We start from the raw sequence: 22,566 nt of genomic DNA on the forward strand, positions 1-22,566 counted from the left end.
GCTGTGGGGAGACATGGGCTCTGAGACACCAACTATACTTCCACTTCAGAAATCTATATATCTGGGTGTTTCCCTAGAATGCCAGAGGGTTCAACATGAGCATCCCCATGCCTGGACATCCAGTGAACTTCTCCAGCGTCACCCTGGAGCAAGCCCGCAGGGATGTGGAGCAACTGGAGCAGCTCATCGAAAGCCATGATGTTATCTTTCTGTTAATGGACACCAGGGAGAGCCGGTGGCTTCCTGCCGTCATTGCTGCGAGCAAGAGAAAGGTAAAGTGTGTGGGTCCTGGGGCTTTTGTCTCTGGTTGTGATTTAATGCACCATCATCCTAGAGGGAGAAGTCCCAAGTGCACCCTTCCTCTAGAAAAGACATGTGCTTTATGTGTACTACTGACACGGTGCAAAAGGGCTTCCACTGCAGATTATCTGCCTCACAACCATCATCCAACATAGTAGTTATCCTTCACTGTTTAATTTTCATAGCCCTTTGAGGTACTCTATGTTAGAAGGGGTACTCACTAAAATGTAAGCTCCAAGAAGGCAAGACTGTCTTATTCACTACTATTTGGTCAGTGACACATTCATTTATTTTGATGGTTAAATAAATCATGGTGCATACATGTGATGGAGTAATATGCAACCAATCATGTTATGTTCTCAATGAATTTTAATAACATGGAAAATACTACATTATGTTAAATGAGCAAGATAAAATACTATATATATTTTATATCAATTATGCTTATATATAAATGTTTATGTCTATGTCTGTTTATCAAGGGGGGAGGAAGCAAGAAGAAGGGAGGAAGGGAGAGAAAGGGAATGGGAGATAAAAGGAAAAACAATAGGAAGAAATCCCCCAAATTATTATAGTAACTGTTTTAGCTGTAAGATTGTTTTTGTTTTCTTTTCTAGAATGGTTGTTTTTTTCTAACTTTCTATATAATCAGAAATTTGGGAGAATAAGCTAAATTACAACTAAGAGAAGTTCTCATAGTATAAGTAAAAATAAAAGCTGTTCTTAAAAATCCATGTAAATGGTGAATTGTATAGTATATAAATTATATCTCAAAGCTATTATGAGAAAAATCTATGTAGACATGACAGACCATAGGATAATGGCGCAAAGAAAGGGTTTAGGAAATATCAAAATGTGGTTTTATACACCTACCTTTTACCAGCTAAGTGACCTTGAGTAAGTTATAGAAGTAACCTCTCTGATTTTCAATATCCTCATCTTTAAATAGAAAATGTTTGCTGTTGCCAAAACCGGTTTGGCTCAGTGGATAGAGCGTCGGCCTGCGGACTGAAGGGTCCCGGGTTCGATTCCGGTCAAGGGCATGTGCATTGGTTGCGGGCACATCCCCGGTGGGAGGTGTGCAGGAGGCAGCTGATCGATGTTTCTCTCTCATCGATGTTTCTAGCTCTCTATCCCTCTCCCTTCCTCTCTGTAAAATATCAATAAAATATATTTAAAAAAAAAAAAAAAGAAAAAAGAAAGAAAATGTTTGCTGGGAGTTTTAAATGAAACTAAAAGAGAAAATTTATGTTAATCGCTTGTCAAATCTTTTGCATTTAATAAGCCCTCAGTGTTGGGTAACTTGTACCAACATTATCTTCTAGTATCTAATTACACTCATATGCAGATACTTATAAAATAAATTTTTAAAGTTGACCAAATATGAAATTAACCATGTTTTAAAATATGTGTCTCTTAATTCTAGTCTTTTATTCCTTAACAGCTGGTCATCAATGCTGCCCTGGGCTTTGACACATTTGTTGTCATGAGACATGGCCTGAAGAAACCTAAGCATCAGGGTGCTGGAGACTTGTGTCCCAGCCACCCTGTGGCACCTGCAGACCTGGGCTCGTCGCTTTTTGCCAACATCCCTGGTTACAAACTTGGCTGCTATTTCTGCAATGATGTGGTGGCCCCGGGAGATGTAAGTGAATTTCTTTGTGTTTCCAAATATTTCCTATAGCTATCTTGTCCATTAGGCTAAAGAGACCCATCTCTTTCCTTTATGACTATTTAAATATTGTCTTTTAATAAAGAGAAGAATTCTTCACTGTGAGCCTTCATTGGCATCATCAACTGTGTACAGCTGTTCCCTGTTCACCAATAAAAATACAGTGACAAACCATTTTTGTGCAAAGTCCAGCAAGGAAATATAGGATGGACCAGTCCCTGTCAGTGCACAACACTGTCTCTTGTGTGTATCTTACTGAAGAGAGCATTAAATGGGGAGTAAGACCCAGATTTTAGTTCTGGCTTGGACACTGCTTCATGGGGTAGTTCCAAAATAAATCTCTTAGGCTACATGTGCTTCTACAGAATGGGGCTATAGCTCATAGCTGGTCAGATTTAGCAAGTAAAAATACGGATTCCCTATTAATTTTTAATTGCAGGTAAATAATAATATTGTAGTATAAGTATGTCCCATACAGTATTCAAGATCTGCTCATACTAAAAAGGTATTCATTGTTTATTTAAAATTCAAATTTAACTGGTGCCTGGCCAGTGTGGCTCAGTATTTGAGCATCAGCCTACGAACTAGGAGGTCACAGTTCGATTCCCAGTCAGGACATATGCCTGGGTTGTGGGCACCATCCCCAGTGTAGAGCATGCAGGAGGCAGCCAATCAATGATTCTCTCTCATCATTGATGTTTCTCTGTCTCTCTTCCTTTCCCTTCCTCTTTGAAATCAATAAAAATATTTTTAAAAATATTAAAAAAAAGAAAAGAAATTATATTATTTGAGGCTGAATGTTCTTTGCCAACAAACATGAGCATGTGGTTATGTTGTATAACTTTATCATGGAGGAGTTTCATGCTTCAGACAGCCAGAGTTGAGTGAAATAGACCTTTTAGCACATGTCAATGATTGTCTCTCTGTAGTCAACCAGAGACCGGACCTTGGATCAGCAGTGCACTGTGAGTCGTCCAGGACTGGCCATGATTGCAGGAGCCCTGGCAGTGGAATTGATGGTTTCTGTTTTGCAGCATCCAGAAGGGTGAGTTGACTATTTAGAGAAGGGTATTTAAACAAAGAAAGTTTTTGTGTCTCCTTGGCCTTTTCGCAGCCTGACTCTTCTGAGAAGTGTGTTGCTCTTTCTGTCCTCAAAAAATAAGACTAAAAAAAAAACCTCGTGTCATTCTTTGGCCTGGAAGAACTTGTCATGCAATCTTTGGGGCTACATTTCTACATCCTTTTGGATTTGAACTCTCCTAGTTCAGTTTGGTGACTGTGATACAGAAGAATAAAAATTTTGGTACGGGCCTTAGGAACTTCATGCTTTTATTTTATTAGTAAATTTTATCTCCTTAGCCCTGAACATGTATATCACATATGATAGAAATTGTATTTGGCTGTATATTACAGAGATCTATCTTCAGTAACTTAGCCAAACAGGTCTTTATTTTTCTTATGGAGCAAGAAGCTCAGAGGAAGGCAGTCCAGGGTTGGTACAAAGGCTCTATTATGCTATCAGGGACTCGAATTCTTCTTGTCATTCACTAAGCCACTCTGCTTGCTTTCTTATGCTTGTCACCTTGTAGTAAAAAAAAAAAAAAAAATGGCTGCTCTACCATCAATATTGCTTCTGTGTTATAGTTAAGAAGAAAGGCACTGGCCGGGTAGCTCAGTTGGTTAGAGTGTCATCACAATACACTAAGGTTGTGAGTTTGATCCCCTGTCAGGGCACATATAAGAATTGACCAGTGAATGCATAAACAAGTGGAACAACAAATTGATGTTTCTCTCCTCTCTCTCTGCCCCCTTCGTCACTCTCTTTCTCCCCTCCTTTCTCACTCTAAAATCAATAAATGAAAATTTTTTAAAAAAACAAGAAGAAAGAAATGAACAAAAGATAAAAGTTGTACTCAGCTGAGGCTTGCCCATCTTTTAAAGAGCTTTCCTGGAAGACCTATCCATTGATTCTAACTTCAGTATCACATGACCTTTCACTCTTAGCTACAAGGAACTCTGACAGTTGCCTTGGTTGGGCACATTGCATCTCGGAATAGAACTGTGATAAGATAGAAGTGGAGAATGGATGTTGGTTAGGACACCAGCAGTGTCTGCACAGTCGTTTTTTAAAAATTCTGGATATATTTTAATCCCCAGAAGATGTTGTTATTGTTATATTGTTGGTATTGTTTTACTAACATTTTCCTTTTTGTTACTTTTAATTTCTTTCTCTGACTTTAAGCTTCCAGCCAAGGGCATTTTCTTTCTTCCTGAAGAATACCTTTTATTATCCTTTACAAATGCTAGTGACAAATTTATTTTTATCTGAAAATGTCTTTGTTTTATCTTTAAGTTTGAAATATATTTTTGCTGTGTATAGAATTCTAGATTGGAATTCAACACGTGGAAAGTATAGTCCTATTGTCTCTGACTACCTTTCTCTTTGTTGCAGAATTAGGAGTTTATCCCATTACTGATCCTTCGATACAATTTGTTTTTCTTCCTCTTCCCCTCCCTGCAGTTGTTTTTAAGCTTTTCTCATTATTATTGGATTTCAGAAGTTGGACTATGATATACCTACTATCTTTATTCTGATTGTGTTTTCTATTGTTTCTTGAATCCATGTCTTTTTTTTTTTAATATATTTTATTGGTATTTTACAGAGAGGAAAGGAGAGGGATAGAAAGCTAGAAACATCGATGAGAGAGAAACATCGATCAGCTGCCTCCTGCACACCCCCCACTGGGGATGTGCCCGCAACCAAGGTACATGCCCTTGACCGGAATCGAACCCGGACCCTTCAGTCCGCAGGCCGACGCTCTATCCACTGAGCCAAACCGGTTTCGGCTTGAATCCATGTCTTGATGTTTTTCATCTGTTGTGGAAAATTCTCAGCCGTTATCTGTTAAAATACTCTCCTGCCCCTTCTCTCATGCTTCTTTCCTTTTGAGTGTCCAATTGCATGTCAGTTAGAATCATCTATGCTCTTTTCTGTGTTTTCCATCATTTTGTCTTTTTTGATTTGGTCTGGCTTATCTTCCAATTTACTAACTCATTTTTTTTTTCCGTTTCTAATGTATGTTAAAACCATCCACTGGGTTATTAATTTCATTATTGAATGTTTTATTTCAGAATTTCAATTTTATCTTATTTTATATATTTCCTGTTCTCTGCTAAAATTGTGATTTTGGGAAACCAAGATGGCGGCATAGGTGAACACCTAAACTGCTGCCTCGCACAACAATTTCAAAAATACAGCTAAAAGACAGAACGGACATCATCCAGAACCACAGGAAAGCTGGCTGAGTGGAAATTCTACAACAAGAAGGAAAGAGAGGGGCACACGGAGACTTAGAGGAGCTGCAAAAGGCTGAGGTACAGAGACACTCGCGCAGAGAGGACGGGCGGCTGAGTGCCTGGCTAGCTTTCTCTAGCGGGAGAGAGATGGAAGCTCCCGACTGCGCTGAACGCCAGTTCCGACTGCACTGAACCCCAGTTTCGAGCGAGACCCTGGGGGCCCAGACTCATACGGGGGGAGTCTGGACTGTCGGGAAAAGAGAGGTGCGCACAGAAACTCAGGGGAGCTGCAAAAGGCAGAGGTCTGGAGGCGCGTGCACAAGTGCGCGCAGAGAGGACTGACTGCTGAGTGTGCCGCTGGCTTTCTCTAGCGGGAGGAAGACGGAAGCTTCCGACTGCACTGAACTCCAGTTCTGGGCGAGAATCTGGGAATCCAGATTCATTGGGGGAGAAACTGAACTGTCTGGCAGTGGGTGAAACTCAAGGGCGGCTTTCACTCAGAGATGCTTGCAGTGATTACCAAGGGACACTGAGACTCAGGGGCCTCACAGGGCAGGGCTGACGGGAAGCCAAGGCTGCCTCTGCCCCATCCAAGCTGAGCACTGAGGCATTTGCAATTTTGCAAGTCTTGTCTCATAAGGCTGTCTCCAGCACAGAAGTTCTCCCGGCGTAGACACAGCTGATCCTCACAGCCAACTGGCCTGGAGGTCAATTCCTCCCAGTGATACCAACAACGGTCAAGACTTAACTACAACAAGGCTGTACACACAGCCCACAAAGGGGTGCACCAAGAGTGTCCACCTCAGGTAACTGGGGAGGCTGAGCCACTGGGCCATATAGGACACCTAGCACACAAAGCTACTCTACCAACTCAGGGAAGCAGCGAAAATGCAGAGACAAAGAAACAGATCACAAATGAAAAAAATGGAGGAAAGCAAATGACTGGATATGGAGTTCAAAACCACGGTTATGAGGTTTTTCAAGAATTTCCTAGAAAAGGCCAATAAATTTAGCGAGACCCTTGAGGATATGAAAAAAGACCAACTAGAAATTAAACATACACTGACTGAAATAAAAAATATTATACAGAGATCTAACAGCAGACTAGAGGAACGCAAGAATCAAGTCAAAGATTTGAAATACAAAGAAGCAAAAAACACTCAACCGGAAAAGCAAAAAGAATCCAAAAATTTGAAGGTAGTGTAAGGAGCCTCTGGGACAGCCTCAAGCGTACCAACATCCGAATTATGGGGGTGCCAGAAGAAGAGAGAGAGCAAGATACTGAAAACGTATTTGAAGAAATAATGACTGAAAACTTCCCCCACCTGGTGAAAGAAATAGACTTACAAGTCCAGGAAGTGCACAGAACCCCAAACAAAAGGAATCCAAAGAGGACCACACCAAGACACATCATAATTAAAATGCCAAGAGCAAAAGACAAAGAGAGAATATTAAAAGCAGTAAGAGAAAAACAGTTAATTACCTACAAGGGAGCACCCATATGATTGTCAGCTGATTTCTCAACAGAAACTATGCAGGCCAGACAGGAGTGGCAAGAAATATTCAAAGTGATGAATAGCAAGAACCTACAACCAAGATTACTCTACCCAGCAAAGCTATCATTCAGAATTGAAGGTCAGATAAAGAGCTTCACAGACAAGAAAAAGCTAAAGGAGTTCATCACTGCCAAACCAGTATTATATGAAATGCTGAAAGGTACTCTTTAAGAAGAGGAAGAAGAAGAAAAAAGTAAAGATAAAAATTATGAACAACAAATACATCTCTATCAACAAGTGAATCTAAAAATCAAGTGAATAAAAAATCTGATGAACAGAATAAACTGGTGAATATAATAGAATCAGGGGCATAGAAAGGGAGTGGACTGACAATTCTCGGGGGGGAAAGGGGTGTGGGGGATGCGGGAAGAGACTGGACAAAAATCATACACCTATGGATCAGGACAGTTGAGGGGAGGTAAGGACAGAGGGTGGGGTGGGAACCGGGTGGAGGGGAGCTATGGGGGGAAAAAAGAGGAACAATTGTAATAATCTGAACAATAAAGATTTATTAAATTAAAAAAAATAAATTTATGACAAACTAAGAATCAAAAAATATAAATAAATAAATAAAATTGTGATTTTGGTCTTTTTCATTCCTTAATAACATTTAACTATGTTTTTCTTTTAAGTTCTTATCAGATGTCTCTCATATCTGGATCTCCTATGGGTCTTTTCCTATTGTCTATTGTTTTCTTTGGCTTTTGTTTATGTATTGCCTCCTCATAAACCTGGTGTTTTAGTGTGTGTGTGTGTGTGTGTGTGTGTGTTTTAAGAAAACCTTTTTATTATGGAAAATTCAAACATATGAAATAAGATATATACATAAAATAATAACCCCCTAGTATACAGCACCCAGCTTCAATAATTACCAACACATGGCCAGTCATTATTTACCTATACTGCTCTCCATGTTTTCTCCTCCTCCAACTGGCTTATTTTAAATCAAATCCAAGACATAGCATTTTATTCAGAAAAAAATTGTATCTTTTCAGTATATATGTCACTGTTTTTTATTTTATTTTTAGAATATATTTTTATTGATTTCAGAAAGGAAGGGAGAGAGAGATTGAAACATCAATGATGACAGAATCACTGATCAGCTGCCTCCTGCATGCCTCTACTGTGGATCAAGCCTGCAACCAAAGGCATGTGCCCTTGACCGGAATCGAACCTGAGATCCTTCAGTCCGCAGGCCAACGCTCTATCCACTGAATTAAACCGACTAAGGCTATATCACTGTTTTTACATATAAAAAAATTAAAGGCAATTTCTTAATATCATCACATGTACAATTAGTATTTAAATGTCTTACTTCCTTGAATCTGCTTGGTTATTTGTTTATTTTTATTTTTTTACAGGGAGAGGAAGGGAAAGGGAGAGAGATAAAAACATCAATCAGCTGCCTTCTGCACACCCTCAACCAGGGATTGAGCCTGCAACCTGGGCTTGTGCCCTGATCAGGAATCGAACCAGCGACTTTCTGGTACATGGGTCGATGCTCAACTACTGAGCCCCACCATCTGAGCTGCTTGGTTATTTTTGACTGAGTTCTGGACATTATACCATATATGAACATTTATAGAGATTATGTGATTTACATTTCCTTCTGGCAGACTGCTAGGCCAAGTGGATTCTCAATCCTAGAATTCCGAAATATAATTAGGATTTGTCTATTTCTAGTTCACCATTGCTCTGAGGATGTAGCCCCAGCTCAAAGCTCAGGATATTTTCCATGGTTCCTCCTTTTTGGCAGACCTCAAACTGTAGTTTTTCCTCTAGCCCCATGAGTCTGTCAGTATCCCTGTTCAGCTTCTGATCCTATGCCTACCAACCGTTTTTTGAGGTTGGCAGTCACTTTATGGAAGAAAGCTTCTCTTGCAAATACTTGGTTTACTTCTATGGGCTTCTCTCCTCTCGCAGATCTTGGTGCTGCAATTCTCCCATACCTTGGTAGCTCTCTAGGTTTACATATAAGAGGAAATAGATGAGCGGGTTGGTATTCTTTGTTTCAATTTGACCTTGGGCCTTTTAGTCAATATGTTTAACACATTGTATATATTCTATATTAAAGATACAAAAATTAGCACAATTATAATATGGACCTGTACCTTCTCCAAGCAAGGAAAAGATCTTACTTTATGACTTACAATAGAATTAATTCATCTTGTAATAAAATTGAGGCAAAATTGAATTAATTTTAAAAATTAATTTTAAAGAGAAAGAAGTGTCTCCTGACAGGAAGTATCTGGGAGAAAATCTTAGAGAGCTGGTTCTAGGATTTCCTGACACTCACCCCTCTGTCTGCCATGTTTTCACCTGGTTGTGGGCTGAAACTAGGTCCTGTGTCGCATGTCTTCTGTGCTGTTAGCAAACACGTTGTTCAGGAAGGAATGTACTCATTCTCCTGCCCAATTAGTTCCTCACTCTTCTTTCTCCTAACTCCATTTTGGTAGCATTTACATCAGCTCAAGAAGTTATGGTTGGAAAGTTTTCCATTTCAAATTCCAATATGAAAATGTGCTGTGGTGTTTTACAAGACTGTCTCAGAATAAGCAAGTTATTGTAACCAAACATTGTGCTCGGCAATTTATCTAACTTATTTCTCACAACCATATTATTCCTGTTTTATAGGTGATAGACCTGAAACGCAGAGAAGTTAAACAAACTTCTGGTCTTTCTGATTCCAAAACTCAAGCATTTTTTTAATACTGTTCTGCCTTCCCTGCAAGGGAAATCAGTTTTATGCTGCCTAGCAAGGGGCTTTTGGTTATCCTTATAAATCTTACATGGACTGCCTCCAGATCACCCTCACATGTGTTAAACATAAACTTTTATTAAATGAGCTGCTCTAATCATTTCCTTTTCTCAGGGGCTACGCCATTGCCAGCAGCAGTGACGACCGCATGAATGAGCCTCCAACCTCTCTTGGGCTTGTACCTCACCAGGTTAGTGATTTAGAAATGAAATCACAATTCTGGACCTGATCCCAGGGGTAATGTATTTAGGGTCACTTTACATGTCATCAGCCCAATCCATCTCTTCTTCACCCTACTTACCCTCCAACCTCCCTGGAATTTCAGCGAGAGTGCTTTATGACCACTAGGAAAGTATCCCATTCTGCAGATGGTGACAGAATGAAATCACGAACAGGTAGCATTACCCAGAGTCTTTGATGCATGTAGCATGTTGAATAGCAGTCTCATAATGGAGGAGACAAAGAAAGAACGGGCTTTGGAATCAGCCAGACAGAGGTTTAAATAATAGCCCTGCAGTTATTAAGATGGTCTTCCTTGGTCAAGTCACTAAACTTCTGTGAACCTAAGTTTTCTTATCTATAAAATGGAGACAGTAGTATCTACCTCACTGTAGAGATAAGAGATGATATATAGAAAGGGCTCAGCAACAGTGAGTGCCTGTCACAGCCCCTCAATAAATATGCCTGCTATGTTTGTTGCTGTTGTTTGTTATTATTAACTCCCTAGCCAAATATAAAGCCTTTATAGGCAGGTTTAGGAAATGTGCAGCATCAACAAAAAGTGAGGTGTATTTTCAGGAAAAGAATCTGAAGCATCCTAAGAAAGGTCCACTGAGAGCAAAAAAGAAAAAAGTAGTGGAATGAAAATTTAGAATTCATCTTGCCTTTTCAGTAATTCTCTTATTCTATGTTTGGAGGAGGGAAGAGGTTTTCTAGCCTTAAGTTTTGGAAATCACTTCTCTAGGTTTCATGTGTGCAGTCAGTTTATAACAGGCAGGCTGTCTTTGTGCATGAAGCGGTGATAGTGTCCGAGAGTCTTTCCAGGACAGACTCATAGATCAGTACAGGGAGCAGGGTCCATCTCTCTCTGCATCCCCTCTGCTCGCCTCCTCTCATCTGGGACAGCCCTATCATTTTCCAGTTAAAGATGAGAATCAGGAGAGGGAAAATTACTTGTCCTCAGTCATAGAGTGAGATAGTGGACAAGCTGCAATCCAGACCTAAACTTGGCACTCTGACCAGGGCTCTTTCAGAGATTTTGTGAGTGGAAAGAGCCCTGACCTGCACATTGGAAAAGTTAGCTTCAAATCACTACTGCAGCCCTCTTGCATGAAGTCACCCTCCATAGACCTGTGTTAGTTTCCTAACCATCCCTGAGCCTCACTTTTCATATCAGTAAAAGCAGGTGCTTTACCTTGTGTCCAGGATTGTCTATAACAAGGTTTTGTAAACCATAAGACACTGTGCAATGTGATATTTCCAGTCTGCCTCACAAAGGTGGCATTTATTTGACATGAATGTGTTAATCTTTTCTACAGAAACATTTCCAGTAGGACCCAACAGACACTATAATAACCTTCCATCATAAGGAAGCGGTCTTCCAGAGCCGACCTCTGCTCTTCACACTATCCTATCTCATTCGAATCCCCACCCTCTTCTCTTTTTCATTTCTCCTTCTCTTTCTTCTGACCTTGAGATGTGTCCTCATCTCCATTACAGATTTCATACTGAAAGGGCCTTAATTAAATATTCAGTCATGCCCCTGCACTGGTTTCCTTCTTTAAGTCTTTTTGTTAAATTACCACAGTTGTAGTTTTCTCAGTGCTGAGGCCAGAGGGCAAAACAGTCTCTTTATAGAGGGGTCCAGTGTCAAAATGCATGTGCCCATGTTTTTAAAGTACTATGGCAACAAATCCCTCTCAGTGTTATTTACTCCCATTGAGCCTTGCAATTGTTTGTCATTCATCAAGACTTCTAGCTCTTTCTCCTGGTTTTCAAATATCTGCAGGATTATTTTGGTTGTTGGCTATCTCTTCATTTGGCCTTTCCAAAGGCTAAAGAATAACGCAGCCATATATGGGGAAACCCCAGTGTGTGTGTGTGTGTGTGTGTGTGTGTGTGTGTGTGATTACTTGCTTACATTATTTCAAATTTGAGCCTTTATTTTTAGCTACTTTCTAAAAAAGAAAGTGGAGAAAGAACTTGAAAATTATTAAGCAAGGTTGTGTGTTCCCTACTTAAAGTCTTTACATTTCTTCTTTTGTGTGTGTTTTTTCAGTGGAGTCAATTTATGCAACTGTGTTTTGGTTAGGAGAACATCCTTTCCACAAAAACTCGGGGCTGTGTTGCAATGCCCTGTTGCAGACTCAGCATTTCCCTCATCCTCTTCCTGGCTCTCGAGACTAATGGTTTCCTGTTGGAGAGGAATTCTGTCAACCTCTTTGTGTGCTTTATACAGAGAATGACCAGTGATGTTTCTTGGGCTCATTTTCCTCAATTCCCAAAGGAGAGTGTTTATTAGTTGATCCTGTGGAAGGAGCTGTAGTAGGAAAGTGATAGTCCTTGGACAGAGCATCACAGGGCCCCCCACCAGAAACTCATTGTATAATCTGGGGGAAGATGCCTAAGTAGCCTGCACTCATTGTGTCTCTGCTCTCCTCCGCCCCTGACCTGGGAGACTTAAAAATTTCTTTGTTGATCTCTCTGTGGGACCATAGCCAGAATTTAGCCCATCCAAAGATTGACCAAGTATAAAAAGAGGCTTGATTAGGCCCTGAAATTCAGTGATATTCATCCTGGGGTGGAGGGGGTGAAGGAGCTTCTCTTATTCAATTTGAAAACTGTGAAAAAAACATTTGAAGGTGAGAAAATATGCTTATGGTTTTTGTTCTTTTTTAAAGTCCCATACATGAATGGGATTCTGTAAGCAGGCAGCAGCAAATATAAACCACTTTTTGTCTACAAAGAGTGATTTTTTAATTTGTCATCATTTTATTGATGTATAAAAGACATAGAGAATCACACAAATCCTTAAGTTTACAGCTTTATTACAAAGCAAACACTCATGCACCCAGCAGACAGATAAAAATAAAAGGTTATCAGGCATTCCCAAAGGCCCTCTCGTGCTTCTTCTAACTATTGCCTCCTTCCTACACAGAGGCAAGCATCTCTTGATTCAACACCATGGGAGACTTTTGTTTAATTTTGGACTTTCTATAAGTGAAATCATAAGGTATATACTCTTTGGAATCTGAATTCTTTTGTAGAGAGAACTTTTTCATTATAGATTGTAGCATAGTATTATTCCCTCTGTGTCCCATCAGGTGGAATATTTATTTATTTTTTTTAAAGATCTTTTCCTGGCTCCTGGGATGGTGGCTGAGTACTGTGAGGCCAGACTCTTTTTCTTAGTTCTTTGGTGAGAGGCACAGTTCAGGAGCTATAAAATGGATAAGCCACTCCCAATATCTCCAGGAAGTTGATTTGCATGCTGACGAGAGATTCTGAATGTGACAGAAATTAGCCCCCTATGAAGCTGCTAATCATTTGGCTGTACATCCATTAAAGAATGAAAAACATGGTGGCAATATAAGTCATTCAAACACCCTGGTCATTAATAATGCAGTCCTGGTTTTATCCCATTTGTGGACTAGGCAGTGCACATCTTTTGTCTTTGGGTGAATGCACTCTTGGTTCTCAACTACTGATGAATAAAGACCCTGAATGTGTATGTTCTTCCTTGGGGTTTGGACTTGCCAAACACATGATTCTCTCAGGCTCTTGAATTCTTGCTTTTAGTTACTTTCAGAAAAGTAGAACAAAGCCTAAACTAGGACAGGACCCTGGGAGGGACCTGGCCTTAGAAATCTCTAAGGAGGCAAATGCTGAGATAGAGCTTGGTCTCTCTAGCCAGGCCTTGGACTAGTTATTTGACCTTTCTGCAGAGGCTGTGCCCCACAAATCCTCAGGCTTTTATCTTTTGATGGGTCTCTTTACTGTGCTCAGAAATGCTTATCTCAGTGTGTGTTTAGGGATATGGACAGACTGACTACTGAGAAAGTAGGTTAAAAAAATAAGCGATAAGAGCATATTTCCTGAGTTATAGCCCAAGAAAATGAATCTCCTACCTCTTCTGGTTCTATACCCCTCAGATTGATGACTGGAAATGGCAAGAAAAGTGGACAGTCCAAATGTGCTGTTTCACCATATCAGCTGTTGTGGTTTATAGCCTACTCATCCTCCCTCCCTCCATTCAATCCCTTCTATAAATGATCCCCAAACACTGACGCTGTGCCAAGCACCACTCAGTTCAGAGAGGTTAAGTAATTGGCACAGGATCACCCAGTGTTTAGTTCCATTTACTTTTGGAGTCATCTGAGGTGTTAGATGTACCCATTGGATGTGGTGGAATCTGTTCCAGTGGGGTGGCATCTGAATAAGGATGTGGTTACAAGACAAACAATGTCTGGGCTTCCTGTGTGAGACCCTAGAAGAAAAGAGGGGGATTCCCTTTTCTTGGTACACAAAGGAGAGGACAAAATACAGGTAGTGTCAGAGTTCAAAAGCATCTCAGGTAGCATCTCATCCCAAGAGAACTTGGGTATAACTTTATCAGTTGAAGGATGTTACTTGTTCCCCAAGATGTTACTGCTCCCCTGATGAGGCTGTCGTATTTGAGAGATCCCACATGCAAGCCAGTCAGAAGGCTATGTATGGTCATCCAGATCTGATTAGAATCCCAGCTTTGCCTCTTAAATTTTATTTTCACCTATTCGTTCATTAGCTCATTTTACAAAAGGATTTGAAGCAGCTTTTGCCACTTGTCTTTGTGTGACCTCTCTGAACTTCATATCTTACATCAGTAAAATGGGGATAGTCCTATATAATAAAAGGATAATATGCAAATCGACTGAATGGCAGAACAACCAGTTGCTATGAGGTGCACTGACCACCAGGGGGCAGACGCTCAACGCAGGAGCTGCCCCCTGGTGGTCAGTGCACTCCCACAGGGGGAGCACCACTCAGCCACAAGCTAGGCTGATGGCTGGCGAGCTCAGTGGTGGTGGTAGGAACCTCTCCAGCCTCCGCAGCAGCACTAAGGATGTCCAACTGCATGGAGCCGGCCTAAGCCATCAGTCGGACATTCCCCGAGAGCTTCTGGACTGCAATAGGGCACAGGCTGGGCTGAGGGACAACCCCCACCCCACCCCCACCCCCGCCCCCGAGTGCACAAATGTCCTGCACTGGGACTCTAGTAATATAATAAACTCCTAGGATGCATGTACAGAATAAATTATATGACATTTACTAAGCACTAGCACAGTTCTGAGCACATAAGAGACACTTGTAGATGTTGGTTTTATCTTTCTCTTTCACTTTTAATTAAAATGGTAAAGTGGGAGCTTATCTACTCTCCAAAAAATTAAATTACAAATAATCTCATAAAACTCTGGAAGCAGTGAGTGAGTAGGGAACAGTTGGCAGGATTATTTCCATTCTGCAGAACTTTTCTAATGATGACACTGGCTCATTTCCAGCTTACTACTTCTGCCCCATGGTGACTCCAGTTAGATAATGAGAGGTAGGCCAGTAGTAGTAGCTGAAGCTGTTGTCCGAAACAAAGAGCACTGTGGTGTGCATGGGGTTTTGCAGTTGCTAAACTCTCCATTTTGGCATTGAATTTGATTAAGACTCTTTTCAACATCCAACAGCGATCTGGGGTTTGGAGTCCGTTTTTATTTATGCAAACTCGAAGCTCAGGAAATATTGCCAAGCCTGCTAGAAACTGGTGTGAATTAAAGCAGTAGGTTCCAATTGTGGTTGCAACTGTGCCTTCTCAGAATGGCTGTTTCTGGGCATTGGATCTTCACTTCCCATCAAGGAGAGGCAGGCTTGGAGCTCCAGTTGATTTACTCAGCTGAGGTGCAAACAGCAGCATGGCAGGGACCCCTTCTATTCCTGATCTGTTCATTTTATAGCCAGCTGGGCATAATCCACTGAAGATAACTTAATCCTCTTAGGCTCTGATAGCAGCCATCTAGATGCTGAGTTTTTCGTTTCTGGGTGTGTTTTTTTGTCTTGTTTTTAAATTTCTCTGGCCTTCTCTCTTTTTTTCCCCCCTCCTTTCTTTTTTAACCCCTCCTTGCTTCATCTCCCAGACTTTGGAGCCAGAAATAACAGAACTGAGTATCCTGGCTTTGCTACTTGATAGTTATAGAATCTTGGGCAAGCCATGCCACCTCGATGAGCCTTGATTTCTTATCTGGAATGTGGGGGAGGGCACTGAATAGTAGTGAGGAGTGTAGGAAAACACCCAAGAACACTAGACACAGGAATGGCCCTTAATAAATGTCAGTGCTCCTCTCCCTCCCCCAGACCATCATTTTCCACATTAAATCTAGGGCATGCCTTCCTGCCAAAGTTAGGAGGGAGCAGTTGTTTATGTGGAATGAAAAAGGGAGAGGAATAAGCACTTTCTTGGAGGCATAGGAGAGGCAGAGAAGATGGGTGAGAAAGGTGCTCAGTGATTTGGAAGCTCCAAAAAGTGGCCAGTGTATCTGTAAAAGAGAGAATTGGGAGGCAGTGGGGAGCCACAGTGGAGGAGGAGAGGCAGGCAGGATCTCATAGGCCATTTTAAAGGTTTGAACCTTCAACCCCAGGGGCAACAGAAAGCCATTGAGAAATTATAAAAACTTAAGTCATGATAAGGTTTGGGTGCTGCATGGAGAATAGACTGGAGGCAATATGAGTGGATCTGGGTATAGAATTAATTTAACGTCTTAAGGCATTAAGTGGAAGACAGCCTGATCCAGGGGCTCCCACATCTGGCTGTGTATCAGAATCACCTTGGTAGCCATTTCACAATACACATTTTCCAGCCCAGATTCATGAAGTGACCTTAGGTATTTGAGAACCAGAGCTTCAGTCTATAAAAATGGCTTATTGGTAGCATCCTATGTAACAAAGTACGTAACTAGTCGAGGTAACACAGACCAAATCCTGCTCTTTGAACATGCCTTTGAGTTGTGTGTTCCCACCAACACTACCCCCGCCCTCGCCCTCCCCCCTCATCCCAAGCAGGTGTTCCTGCTTGTGAGCTTTTGGATGCTAATTAGATGCACACAGGTGTGTGTGTTGATTTCAGGGGATCCACTCCGATCCTGCTCAGAACAGCCCGGGAGTGAGGCCTAACCAGCATTTAAAGTCCGGATGCTTTTTCCTTTCTACTGTGTTTTTACTCCTCCTGGTGAGAAGAGCATGTCCTGTTTTATAAGGCCCTGTTAACCAAATGCAGATATCACCAAGTGCCTCATGGATGCCTGACAATGGAGATTTCAATTCAAGCTGCTTTTGTCCTTTGTGGGTCCTGGGGTGCTGAGAGGTAAGGGAGTCAAGAATCCACAGCTAATTATATTTCTTCTAAGTCTGTCATTCCCAGGTGGGTTGAAAATATTAATGAAGATTATGTTATTTTTTTACATCACCTTTTTGGAGGTATAATTTATATACAATAAAATGCAACCATTTTAAGTGTGCATTTTAATGAGTTTTGACAAGTGTATGCACTCGTATATAATCACCACCACCACAAACAAGATCTAGAACATTCCCAATCACTCCCAGAATTTCCTTTGTGCCTCTTCCAAGGTATATTCCCACTTTCAGCCCCAGGCAACCACTGATTAGATTTTCATGTGGGCCATTTTAATGTTTTCCATGTTAAGACAAAATAACTTAATCTACGTTTTAAAAAATGAATAAAATGTGTAGTTAGGCAGGCAAGGTTTGACCCTCCTAAGGAATTCCTCTTACTTTCCAAAAGCTAGGTAGAGAGGCATGTATGTTTGTGAAATAGGCAGCTTTTCTCTCACACTGGAGTGGGGAGATTGAGAAGCCAGTATTCCAAAGAGGCCATTTCAAAGGAAGTTAAATATTTCATTTAATAAAAGGAAAAGTGGAGTTAATATGCTACGGGTTATTTTTTTGTTTGCTCTTTTGTTTTCTGTCATGTGTTGATTGTTTATATTATAGGTAGAATTAAATTTTTTAAATAGATGTTTAATACCTACTTCCTCTAAGGAAAGATTACAGCAATTATTAGTAATAAGAGTTTAGAGTAAGCTGTGTGCAATCCCAAAAGTTAAAGAATTTACTTTGAGCAGTGTCAAGGGGCCTTAGTTCCTACGTGAAGGGAGAAATAATTTTAATATCATTTTGTAAAGCCTTTTCATTAAATGTTAATTTAGATGTGGCCTATGTTAGGTGGGTGTAGTGGTACTATTCCTACAAAATGGGGAAAGAATGAAAGGTTTGCTAACTACTTCCATCTGTTTCCTGACGTCTGATAGGTGATGTTAAGTTGGCGTAGAGCAAAGAACAGAAAGGTGTAAATAAGGTTGGTAACTAAAAGCATTTGCTTCACATGCTTGCCTGATGAGAAACCCCTGGGGCTCCTGTGAAACATACAGATTCTCAGGCCTTACTGATAGATCCTCCCTTCCCCCAACAGGTGGGCGGATTATGACGTAACCTGCGGCCTGGAAATACCTGAGTACCTAACCAGGCACCTTATATAGACTATACATTGAACCACCAATCAACACCTGCCAAATACCCTAAGCCCTTGTTCCTATATGACCATACATTAAGCCACCAATCAGCGCGTGCCGAGTACACTAAGCCCCCATTCCTTCCCATTCCTCCCCGCAAAAGGCGTGTTCACCTCTGCACGTGTTGCTGTTCTCCCCTTTCGAGACAGCCCAGCAGGTCTCTTTCCCCTAATAAAGCCTGTAATCCTGGTTTTCAGCTCCCGATTGGTTTCTCACTTACCCCAGACCTTTTGAATCAAGTTCCAGGCGATTCTTATCAGGCAAGTTTAGAAAAATACTGAAGGAGCATATTGCTTTACATACTTTGTACACTTCTAAGTAGGAAGGTGATGATGAAGTTTTCTCCAAGTAAGGGACAAATTTTTTATAATTTTTGTGATTATGAATCAGAGCCTGGCCTCTCTAAATTGGTGTGAATATGTTTATTAGGATTGCTTATGGAACCTGGATTTTGGATTTCTCTGGGATGTCTGGGGATGTCTAAGGAAGGTGCTAAAATTTTAAACAGCAACCTCTGCTCTTTAGCTTTTACGTATTTCTTGTAAGATTGAGGGAATGTAGATCGTGTTGTGGAAGCTCAGTGCATTTGTAATAGTGGGGATTTAAACATTGTTGGGGAAGACCTTCAAATTTCCTGGATGGTGGTAAATTGGAGTTTTTTGTGTTTTCTCTGTAGAGTTTAGATATGAATAATTTGGTAAGCTTTGAGGTGTTGGTATTTATATAATTTCATAATGAATAATATTGAGTATCTTTTATGAGCAAATCACTGTGCTGTGGGCAAATGCAAATAGTGCAACCTGAGTCTTGCCCTCTAAAAATAAGAGAAGAAGTAATTTTTTAAAAATAACTATAGCATACAGGTTGATCCTAAATTCAAGCAAAGGACCCAGAATAGCCAAAATAATCTTGGGGGGAAAAAAAGAATAAAGTTTGAAGACTCACACTTCCCAGTTTCAAAACTTACTGTAAAGCTACAGTAATCAAGACAGTATAGTGCTGTCATAGGACAGTCAGATAGATCAACAGAATAGAATTGGGAGTCCAGAAATGAACCCTTACATTTATGGTCATTTGCAGATAGTTCAGGGGGTTGGGGGGTAGACGAAGGGGCCACCTGCTAACCTGACATGCTCAGGGGAGGCCTGCATGGCAGTCTTGCAAACACAGAGATCTAAAGTAACCACAAAGATGGTCTGAAATTAAACTTTAAAAGCTGTTATGGTCTGACAAGGTCAATCTTTACCTTAACTGAACCTATCTGTCTTTTTGCATCTATGATAACATACCCTTGAAGTGTGTGGGTAACTTGTAACTTCCCTTTTTCTGGACCCCTTGGGGCACAACCAAATGTGCTGGGCGCCAGGACAGATACCACAAATTCCTTCATTATCATGTTAATTGTCCTGCACCCACCTAAGTATGTGTCCATCATTTTACTTTTTATCCAATCCCAGGGGTACCCCCCCACACACACACACCCTGGCTTTGCTTTCTCCCACCTCTCTAATCTATCACCGTGGATTTCATGTAATCCACCTATGTCCCTTCCTTTGATTGCAATGTATAAATACAGATGTAACCCACCATTCTCTGGAGCATTATCTCAATTCGTTGAGGTTCTGCTTCCCGGCATATGTCGACAGTTTGGCTCAAATAAACTCACAAAAATTCTTAACAGGTTTCAGTGTTTTTTTACATTAACGGGGAGAAGAGTCTTTCCAACAAAGGGTTGAGACAGTTGGATTCCCCCATGCAAAGTAAGGAATTTCAATCTTTACCTGCACCATATACAAAAATGAACTTGCCCAGCTGATGTAGCTCAAAGGTTGAGCACATCAATAGAAAATATATTTTGAAAAATGAACTCAAAATGGAAGACAGACCTAAATGTAAGAGCTAAAACTATAAGACTTGAAGAAAGCACAATAAATCTTCATGACCTTCATTACACAATGGTTTCTTATGTATGGCACAAAAAGATCAAGCAACCGAAGAAAAAATAAACAAGACTTCATGAAAATAAAGAAGTTTTGCGCTTCAAAGAACATCATCAGGAAAGTGAAAAGAACACCTACAGCCCTAGCCGGTTTGGCTCAATGCATAGAGCATCGGCCTGTGGACCAAAGGGTCCCAGGTTTGATTCCAGTCAAGGGCACATACCTCGGTTTCAGGCTCCTCTCTGGCCCTGGTCAGTGCGCATGCAGGAGGCAACCAATCTATATCTTTCCCTCACATCAACATTTCTGTCTTTCTCTCAAAAAAAAAAAAAAAAAAAAAAAAGTCAAGGGAAAAAATATCCTCGGGTGAGGATTAAAATGTAAATTAAAAAAAACAACCTACAGACTGGGAGAAAATATTTGCAAATCATATATCTGATAAGAAACTTGTATCCAAAATATAGAGAGAGAACTCTTCAATTTAACAATAAATAGAAAACTCAGATTAAAATTTGGCAAGTAATTTGAATAGACATTTCTCCAAAGAAGATACACAGTCAAGAAGCACATAGGAAAATGCTCAAAATTAGTAATCATTAGAGAAATGCAAATAAAACCCACAGTGAGATATCACTTTACACTCACTGGAATGACTATAATAATGATTTTTTAAAAGCAATAACAAGTATCGACAAGAATGTTGAGAAATTGGGAACCTCATACCTTGCTGGCAGGAATGTCACTTTGGAAAGCAGAATAGCAGTTCCTCAATATATTAAGCATATAGTTACCATCTGACACATTGATTCCACTCTGTATAAAGAAATGTCCATCAACTGATGACTGGATAAACAAAATGTATATTTAATCAATAGAATATTGTTTGACAATTAAAAGGAGTGAAGTACAGATACATGATGCAATATGGGTAAAAATATTATGCTGAGTGAAAGAAGACAGTCTTGTATGATTCCCTTTATAGGGAATAAGCAAAATAGGCAAATCAATAGACATAGAAGGCAGATTAATAGTTGGCAAGTGCTGTAAAACGTGGAGAATGGGGACTAATTGCTTATGAGTTCTAGGTTTCTTTTTGGGGTAATGAAAATGTTCAGAAATTAGATACTGGTGATAGTCATACACCACCATAAATATATAAAAGCCACTGAATTATATGCTTTCCAAAGACAAATTTTATGTTACATTAATTATATCTTAATAAATCTGTAATTTAAAAAAAAATAACTATTACACAAGGTATTTTGATGGTAAATGCCAAAAAGAGGAATTTCAGATGATAGAAATATTATTTCTAAGTTGGGTGGTAGGTTGAAGGTTTATGAAAGAAGTGTGTTAGAGATGAATGGCTTTTAAGGAAAATGAAGATTTGGATATGTAGTTATTTCCAAAAGGAAGAATTCTGAGTCCTAGAATTTAGCATGAGACAAGGTGTGAAACCCGGGAATGTCTTTGGAATGTAAGTTGTAGTTCAGCTTAGCATTTGTATGGGGCCTGTGAAAAGATTTAATCCAAGACATAATTAGAGGGCCCAGATTAGGGGGAATCTTAAATGCCAGAATAAGGAATTCTCTGCTGAATTTGGTTAGCTCCAGGGAAGTTGATTAAAAATGACACACCTTGCCCTAACCGGTTTGGCTCAGTGGATAGAGCGTCGGCCTGCGGACTGAAGGGTCCCAGGTTCGATTCCGGTCAAGGGCATGTACCTTGGTTGCGGGCACATCCCCAGTAGGGGGTGTGCAGGAGGCAGCTGATCGATGTTTCTCTCTCATCGATGTTTCTAACTCTCTATTCCTCTTCCTTCCTCTCTGTAAAAAAAAAAAAATCAATAAAATATATTTAAAAAAAAAATGACACACCTTCCTGGCCTGTGTTGCTCAGTGATTGAGCATTGACCCATGAACCAAAGGTTCCCCAGTTCTATTCCAGGTCAGGGCACATTTCTGGGTTATGTAATGGGCTCGATCCCCAGTGGGAGTGTGCAGGAGGCAGCTGATCGATGTTTCTCTCTCATTGACGTTTCTAACTCTCTATCCCTCTTCCTTTCTCTCTGTAAAAAATCAATAAAATATATTTAAAAAAATAATAAATAAATAAAAATAAAAATAAAAACATATACAGTGGAACCTCATTTCTCAAATATTTCCCTCTCTAACAATTCACTTCTTAACCTGACAACCCTTTCTTGCTGATATCTGTATGATCAGTCACGCATCTCTCAGGTGACAGTCAAAGGAGAGAATGAGTGACTATGAGTCAGTTTACCACAGTTAAAATCTCAGGATATTGTACTGTGAATATTTTCATGCCTTTTTGCTTTTGTTGCTGCTTATAATTATTGAATTTTTTTACTGTATATTTGCTTTCTTTTTTGTTAAATTTTCATTTACATTTCATGTTTTTTTTTGTTTTTAAA

The 22,566-nt window shown here is 40.2% G+C and overlaps 1 protein-coding gene across 6 annotated transcripts in view; it reads left to right on the plus strand.

Moving 5' to 3' along the window:
* ATG7 (autophagy related 7) overlaps positions 1 to 22,566 on the plus strand; it is a 267,739-nt gene that overhangs the window by 76,511 nt on the left and 168,662 nt on the right. For 4 of the 6 annotated variants that reach the window (XR_013960776.1, XR_013960778.1, XM_080671745.1 and 1 more), the window contains exons 13-16: positions 78 to 272; positions 1,745 to 1,945; positions 2,902 to 3,017; positions 9,698 to 9,773. Coding sequence is in view for 2 of the 6 variants with exons in the window: in XM_080671745.1 (XP_080527871.1) it covers positions 78 to 272; positions 1,745 to 1,945; positions 2,902 to 3,017; positions 9,698 to 9,773 (588 nt within the window). In the remaining 4 variants the exon portion in view is untranslated. The remainder of the gene's footprint in view (positions 1 to 77; positions 273 to 1,744; positions 1,946 to 2,901; positions 3,018 to 9,697; positions 9,774 to 22,566) is intronic. The other 2 variants (XR_013960775.1, XR_013960777.1) reach the window with 1 other exon arrangement.

Source organism: Plecotus auritus (assembly GCF_963455305.1).
Source record: "Plecotus auritus genome assembly, chromosome: 6".
In the NCBI taxonomy this organism is placed as follows: domain Eukaryota; kingdom Metazoa; phylum Chordata; class Mammalia; order Chiroptera; family Vespertilionidae; genus Plecotus; species Plecotus auritus.